Source organism: Labrus mixtus, chromosome 6 (assembly GCF_963584025.1).
Source record: "Labrus mixtus chromosome 6, fLabMix1.1, whole genome shotgun sequence".
Lineage (NCBI taxonomy): Eukaryota > Metazoa > Chordata > Actinopteri > Labriformes > Labridae > Labrus > Labrus mixtus.
In genome coordinates, this window is record NC_083617.1 from 2,911,789 (window position 1) to 2,929,796 (window position 18,008).

The 18,008-nt window shown below is 42.7% G+C and overlaps 2 protein-coding genes across 4 annotated transcripts in view; one reads left to right on the top strand and one right to left on the bottom strand.

The window, feature by feature from the left end:
* The window catches only part of pla2g12b (phospholipase A2, group XIIB), a 51,335-nt gene that overhangs the window by 31,264 nt on the left and 2,063 nt on the right, over positions 1-18,008 (bottom strand). For 2 of the 3 annotated variants that reach the window (XM_061039502.1, XM_061039500.1), the window contains exon 5: positions 17,255-17,414. In XM_061039502.1, coding sequence (XP_060895485.1) covers positions 17,296-17,414 — 119 coding nt within the window. In that variant the 3' untranslated portion in view covers positions 17,255-17,295. Of the gene's footprint in view, positions 1-17,254; positions 17,415-18,008 lie in introns of those variants that run through there. The other variant, XM_061039501.1, reaches the window with a different exon arrangement.
* On the top strand, positions 2,841-15,785 carry oit3 (oncoprotein induced transcript 3). The gene is made up of 9 exons (XM_061039493.1): positions 2,841-2,990; positions 6,827-7,201; positions 8,779-8,889; positions 10,687-10,809; positions 10,911-11,033; positions 12,346-12,506; positions 13,471-13,883; positions 15,051-15,150; positions 15,297-15,785. The coding sequence occupies exons 1-9, from the start codon at positions 2,858-2,860 to the stop codon at positions 15,453-15,455; spliced, it is 1,698 nt and encodes a 565-aa protein (XP_060895476.1). The 5' UTR covers positions 2,841-2,857; the 3' UTR covers positions 15,456-15,785.

The following is an 18,008-nucleotide window of genomic DNA, read 5'->3' on the forward strand; positions in this document are numbered from 1 at the left end:
GTGCATGAAGAAATATGTGGTTATTATGGGATGTAGAAACTGTCTCCTCTCCACCCAAGAATACAAATCCAAGCGTTCATAAAAAAAGGAAACAGAAGGCTTTGATCCATTCCTTTAAAACCCTTTAAAGAGACGTTCAAGGGAGGTTAATCATTTTTAAAACATTTGGTTTGATCTTTTTAACAGGTGAGAAACGATTTTGTTAAATATGCTGAGTGTGCAAAGCTTGCATAGCAGGCTGAACGAGGGTCAGTCATCAAAGTGCTTTGAGCTAAATGCATTCAAACGTGGTCGTCATGACGATGCTTACATTTTAATCTGTAGCTGATTTCATCTTCAGCATGTTAAGTTTTTCTAAAGCCTGAGTGCATGAGGCGTGCACACTGACCACCACTAGGCTACCTGCACCTCAGAGTGTTGTATTTTTGACTAGAAATCAACAAAAATAAACTTTATGAGATTTGCATTTTGCAGTGTAGAAAATAACATCGACCCCTTTTTTTCTGGCAAAAGCAGAAATGTGTTTTTTAATGTGTGTGTGTGCAGCCGAATGCAATTTAACACACAAAGTAATACAGCTACACACGTCATACAACCTCTGCAAAAACCTGCAAAACTATTTCTTTAAAGGTTGTTTTCCCCCTTTGTGCCTTTATTTGTAGAGTATAGGATAGTGGTAGAGGCGGTCATCTCTCAACCAGAAGGTCAGGGGTTCGATCCCTGCAGCAACATGTCCGATGTGTCCTTGGTCAAGATACTTAACCCCAAGTTGCTCCCCTTGCTTCGTCTGCGGTGTATGAATGTGTATGAATGGGTTTAGTTAAAACTGATGTTCACTTCACACAGCAGCCTCTACCATCAGTGTGTGAATGTGAAGGTGTGACCTGCGGTGTAAAAGCACTTTGAGTAGTCAGAGAGCGCTGTACAAGCTCAAGAAGTTGGGATGAGAGAGTGGAGAATGACCGCAGAGAGTCGCCCTCTTTGAAGACATATCCTCTGCACTTGGGTGTGATATAACCACTAGGGAGGTCACCCCTATGTTCCCACATTTCTTGGACATTTTCAAAATTAGTTCTAGTGTTCCTACATTTCCCTTCAATTTAAGCCCTATCCTCCCACAAGCTTTTTTGGAAGCACTTTATAGTAAATGAATGAATGAATGAGTCATTTTATTTCGATCAGCAGCAATTTGTGCAGCTGTTTTTCAAATTTATGAAAAAGGAAATGTGGGAACATAGGCTCGCTCCCACCACTAGGCTATCTAGCGTCCCAAATCCGCAAAGTCTAACCTGATGTTGCTTTCTTACACCAATAAAATGACTGATTTCAAGCACTACTGTCAACCTGACACAAACCAAACTGCTGGAAATTCAATTAGAAAGTTACCACAAACATCGACTCGTAAAGCTAACTAAATTTCCCCCGAGGTAAGATACATATTGAGAGCGAGACTTTAAAGTTCATACATTAAGTCTTTTGGTGCTTGTTGTAAAGCAGTAGAGTAATAAAGCCCTGATTGGATCTGACTGTGCCACAGAGACTTGCAGTCAGGAGGGCTAACAGGGTCTTATTTCCCGGAGTAATCACAGAAGAACGGTGCGATCCACCTCATTTCTTCTAACGGCCTCTGGGATTAATGTCTGCACTGATTTAATTACATGTGAGACACGGCGGCATCAGGTTAATTTGGAAGGTTTCTAAGTGGAAAGGGTGAAAATCTTCAGACATTTCTCTTCACACTCGTGAGCTTTATGTGTCCTCGGCGAAGGGTCTGAGGGTGGTAACCTCGCCGTCGCTTTAGAGGTGAGAGCGGCTTCAGCTCGACACTAAGAAGATTAACGTTATTGGTTTAATGAAGCTCGAGCGTAAGTTCAGTCAGGGCGACTTTCTAATTGGGTCTTTGTCATTCATCCCTTTTTGCACGCTCACTCACGTTTCCGCTGTCATTGGATAATCAGCTGTCTCGTCAGCGGTACTCATCTAACCAATGGCATGGCGTTCCTCCCTCATTTTCAACCTGTCATCTTTCTGCTCCCATTTTTAAATATTCTCTGACTTTAGTTCCTTCATGCTGATGTTTCAAGTGTCATTTCCATGTTATCCATTTTAATAAATCATTTTCTTTATTCACTTGTCTCTCCTGATTGAAATGCGGCTGCAGATTTTTTTCAGCCTTTAAAGTCAGGGTCGGTCATTTCCTCCAGATCCACTTTTTAAGATTTTGGTTGAAATTGTCTTTAGGTCCTGACAGATATTAATAACTCATGTTTTCTGAAAAAGGGAAGAAAAAAATCCATCATCTGTAGCAGTTGAAAGTCTGTAAAAACTTTGACCAATGTCTGCCACGAGGTACCAATTTGATGAACCAATCAGACGCCTCCCTGTCTCCCTGCTCGCTCTCTACCTCTTGCGTGCTCTAGTCCACACTCAAAGCGCGTCACCGATGACTTTAAGAGTTTATATTGTAAGTTTACCTACCACTGAATGAGACATGAGACGACGTAGTTTCTACACAATACAAGTTGAAGTCCGCTTCTGGACAATGGCGCTGGTGCATGTAAGTGAGGGGGCGTGGCTTCTGAGGGAGCACAGAGGGGAGGGGGTGGGTGCAGACGGGGCACTGAGGGAATGCTACTTTAAAAAATCATTTGTCAAAACATTTGTGTTTGAGTTGTTTTAACTGAGTTTGAAGAGAGAGAGAGAGAGATGACAGTCCAGCCTGAAACAATGGGAGGATGGTCCTGTCACTGCGGTTTGGGGAGAGAGAAAAGGTCAGGAGGTCAAGGTGAGACAGAGACACGACAATGAGAACACAAACTGATAAGAGGGCCTTTAAAAATCACGCTTCCCTTAAGGAATGAACCAGAGCAGCTTCACACACTCGGTCCTGTCTTTGGTTTTTTATGATTTCTCCAGCGCTGAGAGTCACATCATGATTCTGTTGATGGTTACCAGCCTGCTGCAGGAGGCGCTTGTGGCTGCAGGTGTAGGTGAGTGTAACGTCTGTTATGTGACGTTTATTTGATTCATGGAGAAGCGATGACTTAAAATACGAGGCGTCTGTTTGTGGATCTCTTTGGGGATGTTTTTACTCCTTGTCTGCTTTTCTCCTCTTTACCTGTTCATGCCGTTATGTTTGGGGATTTGTCTTATATGTTGATGTTTTTTGTATTAATTTGGTCAAACAAGTATATTTTAATTTTGCCTTTGTGTGTTGACTTTATATTTTTGCTGGTGTTATATTTGAAAGATGATCATTATAGATGTGTTTCAACTTGGGACATTTTGAATATTTGACCTCACCTGCCATCGTAGCTCCTATCAGCATATTGGTGTTGAAATCTATCTATATATATATATATATATATATATGACTTCTTTCTTTTTGCAGCAGATTACGATACGCTTGGTGTGTGTGGTACAGCTGCTGTTCTGCATGTGTCCATGTTCATGTCTAAGGAGGAACTTCATCATTTAGTAGTGTAACTGTGAGGCTCATTCCTTCTTTAAACCAAGGTCACTTGCAAAAGCAAAAAACAATTATTTAAAGGGGACATATTATGAAAAATCCACTTCTACAGTGTTTTTTTTACATATATTTTTAGGTAACCTGAGAGTCTACTGACCCACAACATGTGAAATAAACTCATCCAGTCCTTTGTTTGTGGTCTGCATAAGTCTTACAACACAGAGAAAAATGCTCCGTTTCAAATGTGCTCTCCTTGTGATGTCACAGTGGGATTCTGGTAAAACAAAATCCCCTCCCCTCCCCTGGTATCTCCACCCATGGACTCCACCCCCAGCCTAGAACAAAACTTTTGCGCAGGTCCGCCATTTTTATTCTCACTAGCGAAGGAGTGATGTCTACTGGGAAAACTCAGGGGGCGGGGTCATTGCATTTAAAGAGACACACACACCAAAACGGAGCGTTCTGAGAGAGCTGGTTTCTACAGGGTCACAAACCTCCTCTGGTGCTTGATTCATGTTATATTTTGACCAAAGCACAGCACAGATGTTTCATTTAGACCACAGGGGGACTGTTTGAAAAGGTGGAGGAGGGGACTGTTTGAAAAGGTGGAGAAGGAGGATAATATGTCCTCTTTAATCATGCTTTGTAGGCCTTAAGAATATTTACAGTTCTGTTGCTTGTGTGCTTTAAAAAATTGTCAGGAAGAACAAACAACGCTGGACTCTGTTTAGTTTTCTGGCCAGGCTCGGCTCCACATTCCCTTTAACAGCCAAATGAAGTTATTCAAGCCCCATCTGGAAGATTTAACGCTCCCATTAGCATACACCAGCATGAGTCAGCTCTGTCCTCTGCCCCTCCTGTGCTGCTCCAGCAAACAGTCGGTCAGTCGTACGGCACCTCTCAAAAAAGCGGGTCGTTTAGGCTGTCAGTCGGCCAAGCAGTGAATTGATCCCCCTGCTTTTACAGGAACAGCAGGTAGTAAGAAGATTAAGTGTTCTTTTGAAGACGGAGCGAGGAAAATCTAACAGTTTGATGACATTATAGAGATTAGAAAATCATCAGTCTCAAATCACACATCATGTTTTAAAGATTTTGTGAAATTAGGAAATTGGTTCCTTGAAGAGTTCTGAATGATTTGTCATGAAACAAAGGCGTAGTGATTTAATATTATTCAACATTTATGGTAATTTTTTGAGTATTGAGTATTTTCAAGCTGTGATATAAATGCCCCTGTGACGTTTTGCCTTTAATCTGAATGTTGTGGAGGTGTAATAGGGGGACATAAGTGATCTCCCCTCTGTACCCACTTTGGATGTTGAAACAGAGGCGAGATGGTTTCTGCGGTTTCTTTGTGTGCTTGCATGTCTGACTTGTGTGTGTATGTGAAGCTCCCTCTCTGCCGGGCTCTGCACACTGAAACGCTATGTGAATTCAAAGACTGTGACACCAATAATACGCCGTCCCGGAATCAATATGGAGGTACAAAGACGAGATGACGGCTGAGCTTAGTTATGGCACTTTTGTAAAAGAGAAGGGCATCCTTGGCCTTCATTGGACGTCTTTGTTAGAAAGCGTAAAGTTGGATAGTTTATGTCGACCAATCAGACTAAATGGAAAGCCGCTGGTGTTGGAGTGCTGGTGTGTCAGCTGTCAGGTTTCATGGCTCCGGCCTGTCACTGAACATGCTTTACTGCGGCGCTGATCAGCGTCCTGCTGCGTGGTCATCCCCCCCGCTGAGTCTCAGTGATTAACACAAACTCTCGCTCTTGCCCACACTTTGCCCACTCCCCGTCATCCCCTCCCCGTTTGTTTTACGTCTGCCTCTTAATTACACTCTTGAGAGGGCATGAGAAGGGGGGGAAAAGACTATTGATTGTTGTGCTGCACTTAGTTTACTCTGCTGGTTCAGTTGTTCTCCTGACTCTGCAGCAGTCTAAAGGAGTCACCGCTGACAGAACTCGTTGGATAAAGGGCTCTTTGTGGATGGCTTGTTTGCTTTTAGCAGAATTAGAATTGACTCTGCGTTACTATTCATCTTGATGGTCCAAAAGGTTTGCTTCATGGTTACAAGTTTGCTCAAGTGGCCGGTGAGGATGTGCAGAAGATGTAGTGCTTGCAATGAAGCAGAAAGATGAACCTTTTTCTTAAGTTACTCGACATAGATGCTGAAATGTCTCTTCTACACACACATGAGCAGCACTACCCCGACTTTCATGCGCAGGTTATCACAGATGATTCAATGGATGACAAACACTGAACTAGCTTACAGCCATGAAACTGCAGAAACCTACAGTAAAGCTGCTTAGTTATAGATGCATATTAATAATGTATTACCAGATCATCCAAAAAGCTGGAGCACAGGCTTCTTGGGCAGATTGCAGGTTCAATAAACAAGACAGAAAGATTTATTATTTGTGCAAAATTAGCATGAAACAAAATGTATTTATTTATTTATTTGTTTGTTTATTTAACATGGACATACAGTAACATTGGTGCTGTAACATTTAACCATGCACCAAGTTCCAGATGCACTGCTCTTGTAAAATGCTAATTTGAAACACCTGTCCACGGGAGGCTTTTAGAAACAACAGAGATAAAGATAAAAAGGGTAAGAAAATGAAAACAAATCCCTAATATGCACCAACTGCACAAACACAGCTAAGAAGAGGAGTCCAATGCTACGTTTAGCATACAGCTAGCAGCAGCCACCTGTCACTCAAAGCAGCCACGCCCCTTATTATGCATAACTTTAACCCTTGATATTATCTAAAAAGGTGAGTTGCAACTGCATTTATTTGTGTATATGTATGTATTTATATATTTTTTATTTTTGTATTATTATTATTTTACACACGTGTCTGTGTCTTGTATTGTATTGATGTTCCGACAGTCGCTAATGGACAACTACCTTAGGAAGTTGGGAGGGTAAATGGGTGTTTATTATTTTATTGTCTTGTTTTTCTGTTTTATTGGGGCTTTTTTTTTTACTCTATGCAGATGCTCTTATTTACTCCTGATGTGACATCATGTTGTATTGTCTGCAAAAATGTAATAAAAAGAATTGGAAAAAAGAAAAGAAAAAGGTGAGTTGCATAATAATTCCCCTCCTGTGCAGTTTTCCTTTATTGGAAAATTTGCTATAAACTTGTTTAATTCTGCTCTAAAGTTGGGAATTTGAAACTGGGCCTAATGAGGGTTGACTAATTTTTCAGAGTTAGCCTCTAGTGGCTCCTCAAGGAACTGCGTTTTTTGCCATTTCTCGGTTGGCTTGGTTTCAGCCTCTGAGGTTGCCACCTGCTCATAACACAAAATTAAATTCATTCATGCAAATAATGATTTTTTCTCCTCTTGCCTCAGCCCTGGACCCGTGCTCTGCCTACATCAGCCTGAATGAACCCTGGAGGAACACGGAATACCACGTCAACAAGTCGTCCGGCGTGCCCCTGTGCGACAGCCACGTCTCGGGGGAGTGGTACCGCTTCACCGGCATGGCCGGGGACGCCATGCCGACCTTCTGCATCTCCGAGAATCACTGCGGCACCCACGCTCCCATCTGGCTCAAAGGCAGCCACCCTCAACCCAGCGAGGGCATCGTCACCCTGCCGGTCTGCGCCAGCTTCAACGGAAACTGCTGCCAGTGGAACGCCAGCGTGGACGTGAAGGCCTGCACCGGAGGATACTTTGTGTATCGTCTGCCCAGACCCTCGGTCTGCTTCCATGTTTACTGCGGCCGTGAGTGAGGATGTCTGAAACTTTTAACACCTGAAGCCCAGAACTTAAGCAGGGATGGGCAACTCTGAAATGTCATTTTTAAACTCAAATGCAAATATTAAAGTTCAATATAAAAGAGAATTAAAGCCAATGCGAGCGTCTTTTTCAGAGTATTTAAGTTTATTTTGATAACATCTCTATTTCCCCCTAATGCATTTAGTTCTTCTGCCTGAAAAATTAGTTTGCAGAAACAATGACATCCAATTTGTTCCTCTAATTATTTCCAATAAAACAAAACATATTCCAGAAATGTGATTAATTTAAAAATGTTCCTCGTTTCATTCTTCATTCTGATGCATTTCATATTTGTTGTGTGCACACAGGGCAGAGTGCGTCATTTTTCTTCTTGTTTATAAATTACTGATATATGGAATTGACCGGCTGGCCGCTTCGAAGGGGGCTGTATTTGGCCCTCGAGCCGCCATTTGCCCACCCCTAAACTAGAGCCTGTAACTAAGCGTGTTAAACTGAACTTTTTGATACAAACACAAAACAACTTTCACATCAGCACATGTGCAGGTAGAGAGGAGAAAGTTCAAACCTCATTACATCACTGCTGCACCATTTGTCTTCTCTTATAAAAGTGGTTAGTGCGCGCGCCCCAAATGTGGACGCTATAGTCTTCCAAGCAGGCGGCCCAGGTTCAAATCCGACCTGTGGCTCCGTTCCTGCATGTCCCTACTCTCTCTCTCTCTCCCTCTTTCCTACAATATTCACTGTCCTATCTCTCAAACAAAGGCACAAAAATCCCCAAAATAAATCCTAAAAAAAAAGAAGAAGCATACAGCCTCTTTATCTCAGTTTACACCCAGAAAACGTGTGAAAAATATCACTCTAATACGCTAAAAGTTCACTACAGATACTTTATTCCTGTGACCAGGCAGGGTAACATTTAGTTAGATTGCAAAAATACCACGATTACCCTCAACATGTGGAGACGGAAAGTGAGAGATATCAAATCAACCGTGTTAAAGATGAAATGAAACAATAACATTTTCTAAAAAATTAAAAATATTTTTGGACTTTTTGTGCCTTTATTAGAGAGAGATAGGACAGTGGAGAGAGTTGGAAATCAGGGAGAGAGAGAGAGAGAGACAGGAACGACATGCAGGAAAGGAGCCACAGGACGGATTCGAGCCCAGGCCGGAGCGTGCGTACATGGGGCGTGTGCACAAACCACTAGGCTACCGGCGCCCCCAATTTCTGGCATTTCTTTAATCATATGCGATTCAGATTCTTGTTATTGTCCCACGAGGGGAAAATGTATTATGCAGCAGGAGTGCACAGAAGACAACATAAACAAAGACGACATAAATAAAACATAACAGTTAATAGTTATTGTTTTTACAGAGTTTGTTTTGAGTTAATCATTAAAATGCTTCATCACAGCCTCATCACATTTATTTCATGTATTTACTATGTTTTAAAATGTCACAGATTTATCGTCTAACTTGTCACCAATACCTTTTATGTCCTTCTCTGTTATTGTGATAATATTCTTTTTTAAAATTTTTTATTCTTGTTTATTCGCTGCTCAGATTTCTATGATATCTGTGACGAGGTGGACTGTACAGCTCCAAGATGTCCCAAGTCGGACTGTCGTTGTGGACCTGGAACCGTCCTGGGACCGGACAGACAGATGTGCCTGGGTGAGAGAGACGGACGAGGATAGGAAGGAAGGAAGGAAGGAGAGCGGAGTGATTAGATGTGTTACAAACAAAGACAGAAAATGCCTTCTGAAAAACAATAACAAGAGAAAAACAATCAGGCTCTGTGTTGATTCATATTTCTGGATGAGCGGCTTTTATGCAAATCTTTGTCAAACATCAGTGTTTACTTCTCTTAATGAGATATATCTTTCAGAGTGTAGAAGAGACAAACTAAATCCAAAGGGATCAAGTGCATTGTCTCTGTCAGATTTTTAAAACAATGTGTTTCATCTCCTCATTCATTACTGTGCAGAGGAGCGGATTGTGGAAGCTCAATCTTGAAACAAAGCAGCGGATGAAAACGATCTGGATATCATCCAAAGCTCCACTTGAGTCAAATTAAACTTCATTATTGTCGTTGCACATGAAGCAGAACAGTAATATGCAGTTAAGCACTTTGCTCATATAGCTTTAAGATTCACCTTTTAGAGATTTCATCTGCATCTTAATTCTCTTTTATTGACATTTACACAAGCAGTGTTTGCATTTGTGCCTCTCCAACCATAAAACCTAATTTAGCAAATCAAATTTTTAATGTTTCCTTTTTGGCTTATTATTCCAGTTATCTATCCTTTAATCTATCTCTTTGGATCGTTTATTTGACTCTGTAACTACTTTAAACATTATGCTCCTCCTGCTCGGACGTTTTTAGCTGGTTATGAAACGGTCTGAAATTCATATTCTTGTCTCTTTATGAGATAACAGAGCAATCAGGAAGAAGACTAGTCCTTTCTATGGAGTTATTCTAAACGCCTGAAACCTCTGCTGTGGGGTAGGTGGGGTACTTGCCCAAGGAAGTGAAGAACAGCATGCTGCAGAAAAGTTTTTTTTTTTTTTTTACATTTTCTGCAGACAGATTCTCTGTAATAAGGATTTCCCTCTTGCAGAAAACTCCTAAAAAATCTGCTGATATTTGCAGGTGGAGCTGCATGTGTGAACGCAAACAGTCAAATTTTTCCGCTCAGACTTCACCCAAAGTTTCTCCTGCAAGACCCCCTAGGATTTTTTTCTGCAGATTTCAGGAGGATGTCAACGCAGTTCTCCTGAAATTCCAGGTGTGCATATGTGAAAAGGCTTAATTTCATATCTATATCTCTGATTCTTTTATAACTTTGACCTTTATCAATTACTTATTTTACAACTAAATGAGAAAGGATCATAAAACAGGAAGCAGGGCACAGCTTTCAAAGTAAAGCAATGATGGATATGGTTAAACTTGTAGGATTGTCTTTGATATTTGCTGACTCAACTTTGAAACTGAAGTATGAGCGCGCGCGTGTGTGTGTGTGTGTGTGTGTGTGTGTGTGTGTGTGTGTGTGTGTGTGTGTGTGTGTCTGGTACACTGGAAGGTACCTAATGACGGGTGACAGGCATGCAGTGTGAACCTCGCCGACCTGAAACCGACCATTATCTCGTTATACACCCATCAACCAAATCAGGCTTTCCCTGTCTCAGAGATAACTCCTTCATTCCTCCATCCTTGCTCCCTTTTCTTTCACCACACAAACTTTTTGTCCCTCCGTTTTTATTTCCTCCCTCAGCATTTCTTTACGGGCCCCTCTCAGCACAATAAACACCGTTTTTAAAGTCCTTTAAAAGGTGATTTATCGTCCTCTGCTCTGCAACTAAAAGTGAATTACCTCCAGGTTATAAACTCCACTCATCGTGTACTTCAGTTCGATTATAAAACCGGCTTCATCTGTGAATTAAACTGACCCAGGTGTGTTCGCTGTTCAGATGTGAATGAATGTGAGAAGAATAACGGCGGCTGTGCAGAGGTGTGTGTGAACACCAAAGGCTCCAGACGCTGTGACTGCGGGCCGGGCCGCGTGCTGGACGAGGACGCCCTTCACTGCAGAGGTACACCTGGAGCTCTGATATTCAAATGACGCAGCAGTAAATGTTGTACGGCGGTGATTTAAGCAGGGAAACACACGCTGGTCTTCCTCTCTTTTTTGCAGAGATAGCAGGCTGTCATGTCAACAATGGAGGCTGCAGCCACGGCTGCTCCTCGCTGCTGGACTCGTATCAGTGCCACTGTCCCAGAGGGCTGGAGCTGGGAGAGGATAAACGCACATGTCAGGGTGTGTATCAGTGTGTGTGTTTGTGTTGCTTTGTGTCAGAGAAAAGAGTCTTAAAGCGAGAAGACGGATGAGACAGCGAGGCCAGCTGACACGACAGATCTGGAAATGTGTTCTCGATAGAAAAGGTTACCAAGACCATAATGCATTTCTTCAGGCTATGAGTGATATATTAACTGCTCAGTGCAGCTGGGTTGTTATTATTTAATGACATTAGCAGTGGGCAACTTGGCTGCAGACTTTATGATTAGCAAATGTTTCTTTCAGCTCGTTTACTTCAGTGTTTTTTTAATTATACAGGACTGAACTACTTCTTGTTAAGACCTTCTGTATAAATCATCTTTCTGTTTACATCTGGCAGCTTATGATTTAAAGGAGCAGTATGTAAGATGTGTAGAGAGTGAGATGATAAAGGTATCTTACTATCTGATCATTAAGGAAACATGCTGTGTTGAAGTGCTGGCTTCTCTGACAACAATGCAGCAGTCAGTATGTCCTCCTTCTAACTTTAGATTCTGCTCCTGAATGCTCTGGATTTGTTTGGACCAGAGAAGGTAGGCGCTTTTAAGGCGACCCCCCCAGACCCATGCAGAGCTGGATAAACACTGAAGCTTCAGAGTCCACCACATGGTGACCTGTGTGAGCATGGACTCTAGAGAGGGGGGGGGGGGGGGGGGGGGGGGGGAGAGAGACAGCTCTCTATAATGTTTAGAATTTAGACTGCAGTACCCATTTTAAACACTAGGGGTCAGAGTTACATACTGCTCCTTTAAATTATCAAAAGAAGTTGGAATTTCATGCGTCTGAAATAAAAAAAATCTTTCCAAGATTATTTCTCATCTCAGCTAACAGTTGTTACATTTTTTACCAATTAATTGATGTTGATTAACTTCTTAATAACGGAGTCCGTTAAATATGGAAAATATGGAAAAATATAAATCTCAATCCCATCAAATCTGAGGTGATGTCTTTAAATGTATTTTCTCAGCAACAGAACAAAGCTCAAATATTTTAAATCTATCACAAAAAATGACCAAATAATGAGTTCAACATGTAGTTGATTTTTTGTTCTAATTTCACTTAAAGTCAGAAATGGTACGATTAGAACCATGAAATGAATCTTTTACATCTGATCACAGAGACTTGTTTTTCTAGCTCCGTACACAAGTCAGTCTCGCACTGTGTAAACCTTTTTGGATAAAAAACTTCAACTTAGTCATCTTTGAATCCCTTTCCCCGGGATAATCTCACACTCCTTGTAATTGTTCCAATGCACCGTTTCATCATAACGCGCCGTCCTCTCCCTTTATTCCAGTGCCAGTCCAGTGTGATTCCAGCTCCATTGTGGTGTCAGTGCCCAAGGACCTTGTTGGAGGACTGGAGCTCACCTTGTCCAACTCGTCCTGCAGAGGCGTCTCTAACGGCACGCACATCAACCTCAGCTTCAGCCTCAAGACCTGCGGCACCGTGGTGGAGGTGGGATCCATTTGTTTAAAAATGTTTAGACTGTTTCAAATGTTCGATTATTTGTATTGTAATATCTGCAGTCTGCGTTTGACACAAGCAGCAACCTCAGATGTTTCTTATCACTCTAATACCCTTCAGGAGGACATTTTATCCCCCTCCTCCACCTTTTCAAACAGTCCCCCTGTGGTCTAAATGAAACATCTGTGCTGTGCTTTGGTCAGAATATAACATGAATCAAGCACCAGAGGAGGTTTGTGACCCTGTATAAACCAGCTCTCTCAGAACGCTCCGTTTTGGTGTGTGTGTCTCTTTAAATGCAATGACCCCGCCCCCTGAGTTTTCCCCGTAGACATCACTCCTCTGTAGAGAGAATAAAAATGGCCGACCTGCACAAAAGTTTTGTTCTAGGCTGGGGGTGGAGTCCATGGGTGGAGATACCAGGGGAGGGGAGGGGATTTTATTTAACCAGAATCTCACTGTGACATCACAAGGAGAGCACATTTGAAACAGAGCATTTTTCTCTGTGTTGTAAGACTTATGCAGACCACAAACAAAGGACTGGATGGGTTTATTTCACATTTTGTGGGTCTGTAGACTCTCAGGTTACACAGATATATGTTCATGCACACTGTAAGAGTGGATTTTTCATAATATGTCCCCTTTAAAGACTTTCTCTTTCTATAAGCTGTCCATCTTGATTTTCCAGGGATTTTGATGTTCTTTTATGAAAGTTTTGTTCTATAAAAGTATTTTAAAATATGACTTTTTCTTTCCAACCCTGTTCCTCACCTTTTATTTATTTATGTTATACTCAGAGTATTGATTTTCCTGTCTGGCTGTAACTTTGTTTGTTTTGCTTTTGATTGTATTGACAAACAAAACCCGGTGACCCACTGAGATTACCTGTCTTCATGCAGGTTAGCTTAAAGAGCGTTTTCAGTTCTGTATACTGATCTGACTTGTTGACCTCCAGGTGACCCATGACAAGATCGTGGGGACCAACCTGGTGACCGGCCTCCCCAGGAGCAGCCCGAGCAGCAGCCGGGACTTGATAGTCCGCACCAGTAAGTTGGTTCTCCCGGTCACCTGCGAGTTCCCCAGAGAGTACCAGGTGTCGGACGGATACCAGGCCAGTCTGCGCGGCTCGGCCCTGGAGCTGGCGAGCCACAGTGAGGGAGTCTTCCCCTTCGATTTGGAGCTCTTCAAGAGCGCCGAGTTCTCCGAGCCGTACCGCACCCCGCCGCAGCTCCGCCTGCACGACTCCCTGTTCTTCGGGGTGGAGCCGAAGGAGAGGGTGGAGGGTCTGTCTGCGCTGGTGGAGAGCTGCTTTGCCACGCCGGGGCCCAAAGCTGACCAGGCCATCAAGTATTACCTCATCAAAGACGGGTGAGTCGTGAAGAACTGTTTTTATGTTTTATGTCCGGTCACAGGATATATACACAACCACCCCCCCACACTCGTTCCTGGTGATTTTTCTGAATACTTCCTGCTGCTTTCATCTGCTGTTCCTCATGTTGGCTCTCCCCGACTTCACCTGGAAATGTTCTTGCATTCACACACAGCTCGTCCTGAAAATTTCAGGTGTTTTGTGTAGGTGTGAAAGCACTTTATGTAACCCAGAAAATATCTGGAGCATTATATTTGTTTCCCTTTTTTTAACCCTCTAATGCTTAAAGGTTTAACTGTTAAAGAGACTCCCAACATCTAAGACCTGTGCTGTTCTTCTTATTTAGACATACTGTACATATGTATATTAAAGGGGACATATTATGGGGAAGGGGTCATTGCATTTAAAGAGACACACACCAAAACGGAGCGTTCTGAGAGAGCTGGTTTATACAGGGTCACAAACCTCCTCTGGTGCTTGATTCATGTTATATTTTGACCAAAGCTCAGCACAGATGTTTCATTTAGACCACAGGGGGACTGTTTGAAAAGGTGGAGGAGGGGGGATAATATGTCCTCTTTAATGTTGGATATTCAAACTGTGTGCAAAGTTTCACTACAGATGAGGTATCACCTTCTGTATACTGAACTGATTCTATAAAGAGCGCTCCTTTCACACACAATGCAAACTGCAGAATCAGTCTTTTTTTGAATCGTTGTCTTGGTATCTATCAGTGCTGCGTCATTATAAACATCAGATGCATCAATCCCCAGCTGCTGTGTTTCTACGAGCCTCTGACAGTTTCAGGGCAGGAAATCTCTCTTCCTTCAATGAAATGTCAAATGAAAAATGCCACTGACTTCTCGACTCTTACTGTAAGAAGAAGAGAAGGATGTTTTGAATAGAAAAAATTGACAAGCAGAACAGTGTTATTATGCAAAGAACACTCATCATGCCATCCTGTTTCACCTGAGTGATATTTGATTTCACTCCTGAGAGGACACTAAAGCATGCCTTTAAAAATCTATTTTCTGTGAATTCTCTGTGAGAGAAGTGTGGGCCAGCTGACCTTGATGAAGTGGCCGGCTCGTTTGGAGTTAGCTTGGATCACTGAGATACCAAACGGCTGCATAACTGGATTTCTCCTCTCTTGGCTCGGTGTTCAGGTGTATCTCTGATGAAACAGTGACTCAGTACTCATCAAAGGACCAGCTCTCTAAGCACTACCAGGTCCCTGTCTTCAAGTTCATTGGCAAGGACAACCGAGTGAGTAGCAGAGGGCATGCTGGGAGCCAGCTGGCGAGCGTGTGTGTGAGCTTGTGTGTGTGTGTGTGTGTGTAGCTCTATATTGTAAAGACTGCCTGAATGACTATACGCTCTGATGCTGTCCTGCTTTCTCTTCTGCTTTGCAGCAAGTGTTCCTGCACTGCCAGGTGTTGGTGTGTGGAACTGGAGACTCCCGCTGTGCGCAGCGTTGTCTGGGACGCGCTCGCCGAGAGGTTCGGAGCGGTGAACCTCGGGAGACGCACACTCTGAGAGGAGGCCCCATCTTCATCCTGCCTGAGCCGTGATGATAACACAAAGCCACTGACGCCGCGAGAATGAGACAGAAAACTTGATTATAAAAAAATCATCATATTTGCTGAGTCACATTTAGACCGGACACACATCAGTTCTGACTGCTCAGAAGTTTTTAGTGTATAATTTCATTTATATTACTAAATTGATTTAATGGATTTTAATGAACGATTAAATGTATCTGCAATGTAAGGAAAGATTAAACACCCAGGAGCCTTGTTTTGAAATTACAGCTTTATATTAAACTATGTACACATAGTGCTCAGGGTCCGACTTGTTATGAGGCTTTTATTTCAACAAAGTTATCACCGTGCAAAATGTTGAAATGGTCAAATGTTCTTCTGGTGTTAAAGGCAGGGTTGGTCATTTTCAAAAACTAGCATGATTTTGAAAGTATCATTCCCTCAGTGCTCCGTCTGCACCCACCCCCTCCCCTCTGTGCTCCCTCTAAAGCCACGCCCCCTCACTTACATGCACGAGCTCCGTTGCTCCAGAAGTGGACCTCAGCTCATGCTTTGAGTGTGAGCTAGTGCACGCAAGGGGTAGAGAGCGAGCAGGGAGACAGGGAGGCGTCTGATTGGTTCATCAGATTGATACCTCGTGGCAGACATTGGTTGAAGTTTTTACAGACTTACAAACTGATACAGATGATGGATTTTCTTTGTTCCTTTTTCAGAGAACATGAGTTATTAATTTCTGTCAGGACCTAAAGACAATTTCAATCAGAATCTTAAAAAGTGGATCTGGAGGAAATGACCAACACTGCCTTTAAAGGTCTACCAAGGCACACGAGTCCAGATGATCTGGTGTCTCTACACAGCGCGGGTCTGTAGTTCTTCCTGCGTTCATACACATGCTAATATACAGACTAAAGTCTCATATTTCTATTTATGTTCAGTGTCGGTCACAGCGCTGAAAATCACTCCGGTCCTGCTTAATACATCCAAGTTTGAGCGTCTCTGCCACTTTGCCTGGCAGAGCAATCTCCTGACATTAAAGTGAATGACATTTCTATTAGAAATCACTCAGAGGGGGCCACAGTCCATTTGTAACAAGTACAAGTATGAAGGATGCCTTTTCTAGGTCACCCTGTCGAGGCATTTTTTTCCGGCTCGATTACAGCTTAGAGATTTAGTGGATTTATAAAACCGGTTAATAATTTACACAGCTTCACACGGACATGAAATATACCAGTGGAACATCCTGAAGATGAATCCTGACTGATTTGTTTAATCGATGGCCGTGGAGTACGTCAGACATCATCGTCAGTTATGCACGTGTCATCAATCTGACAATCCATCTAGCGTCATTAAACTGTTCTGAGCAGTGCATTTATTCATGTAAACATAACAAGCACTAACAGGCAAATAACTTACATCAAACATGAACCTATAAGATGTAGCAATCGTTCCGGGATGAAGGTGTTAGCAGACTATGGTGATGAATAGCAGCACAGTGAACCATGTGCACCGCAGTAATTATTTTGTCTCTTGTGTGTCCAAAAAGGAAATTAAAGCAACTACAATATCCTTCCCATCAGGCACTTTGTCTGGAGTCGTCAAAGTAATTAACGATAATGGAGTCATAGAGGCCTTAAAAACCGAGAGAAGAAGGAAGGTGAAAGTGACTCAGTAAGATTTTGAAAGTTACACCGATAGCTCATTTTCATTCCCCGTCTATATCTTTTTGGAAGTCCTCTTCAAGAGAGCTACTGTGACGTTTCTCCTCTTTTCACAAAGAGTCTATAAATATACAGTCTGATCTGTGGGAATACTGTGGAGAAGGTTTTTTTTTTTTTTTGTTAAAGCGTCCAGGAGTTCTTGTTCCACTGTGTCACAGTTCGTCCCTCTCCTCTCCCGCGCAGACACACGCTGCCCTCTGGCTGTTCATGTAAGGTCTGCAACCAAGAGTCCACACTGTGTTGAAGAGAGTGTCGGCCATCGATTCACAGGCTGGGAGGAAGAGACAAGAGGGGGGGGAGAGATAAGTGACTCAGAGTGACAAGTATCAAAGATGTTAAAACCATCCTGTAGATTCTGCTGAAGCTGAAAGGCAAGAAAGGGGGAGAAGAAGTCCTAAAGAGGGCGTGTTGTTATACTGAACATCAGCAGGCTCACATTACAGCCCGACTCACATATTATTCAGAATCCAGTTCCCCATGTTTCTCTAACTCTAATATGTGTCTCTAGTCTGTTTACAAACCCCCCAATGATGAGAAAAGTCCATCATCTCCGTCTTTTTCCTGCTCCACTTTTCAGAAAATGTGTGCTCAAACAGGCCGTTTGGAGATTTTCCCTTCATGACATCACAAAGGGCAGTAGCCCCTCCCCCAGGTGGGTGACACTCCCACAGCTAGGTGTTTGTTCTGCCCTCTGAGTCTGCCTTCTCACCGTGAACAATAGGACATGGAGCGAGAAAGCACCGAGTACACCCAAGCACCTTCCAGAGAGGGGGCGTGGTCAGACACAGCTCATTTACATATTTAAAGGTACAGACACAGAAACAGCCTGTTCTGAGCAGGACTGAAATAGAGGGGTTTATAGACA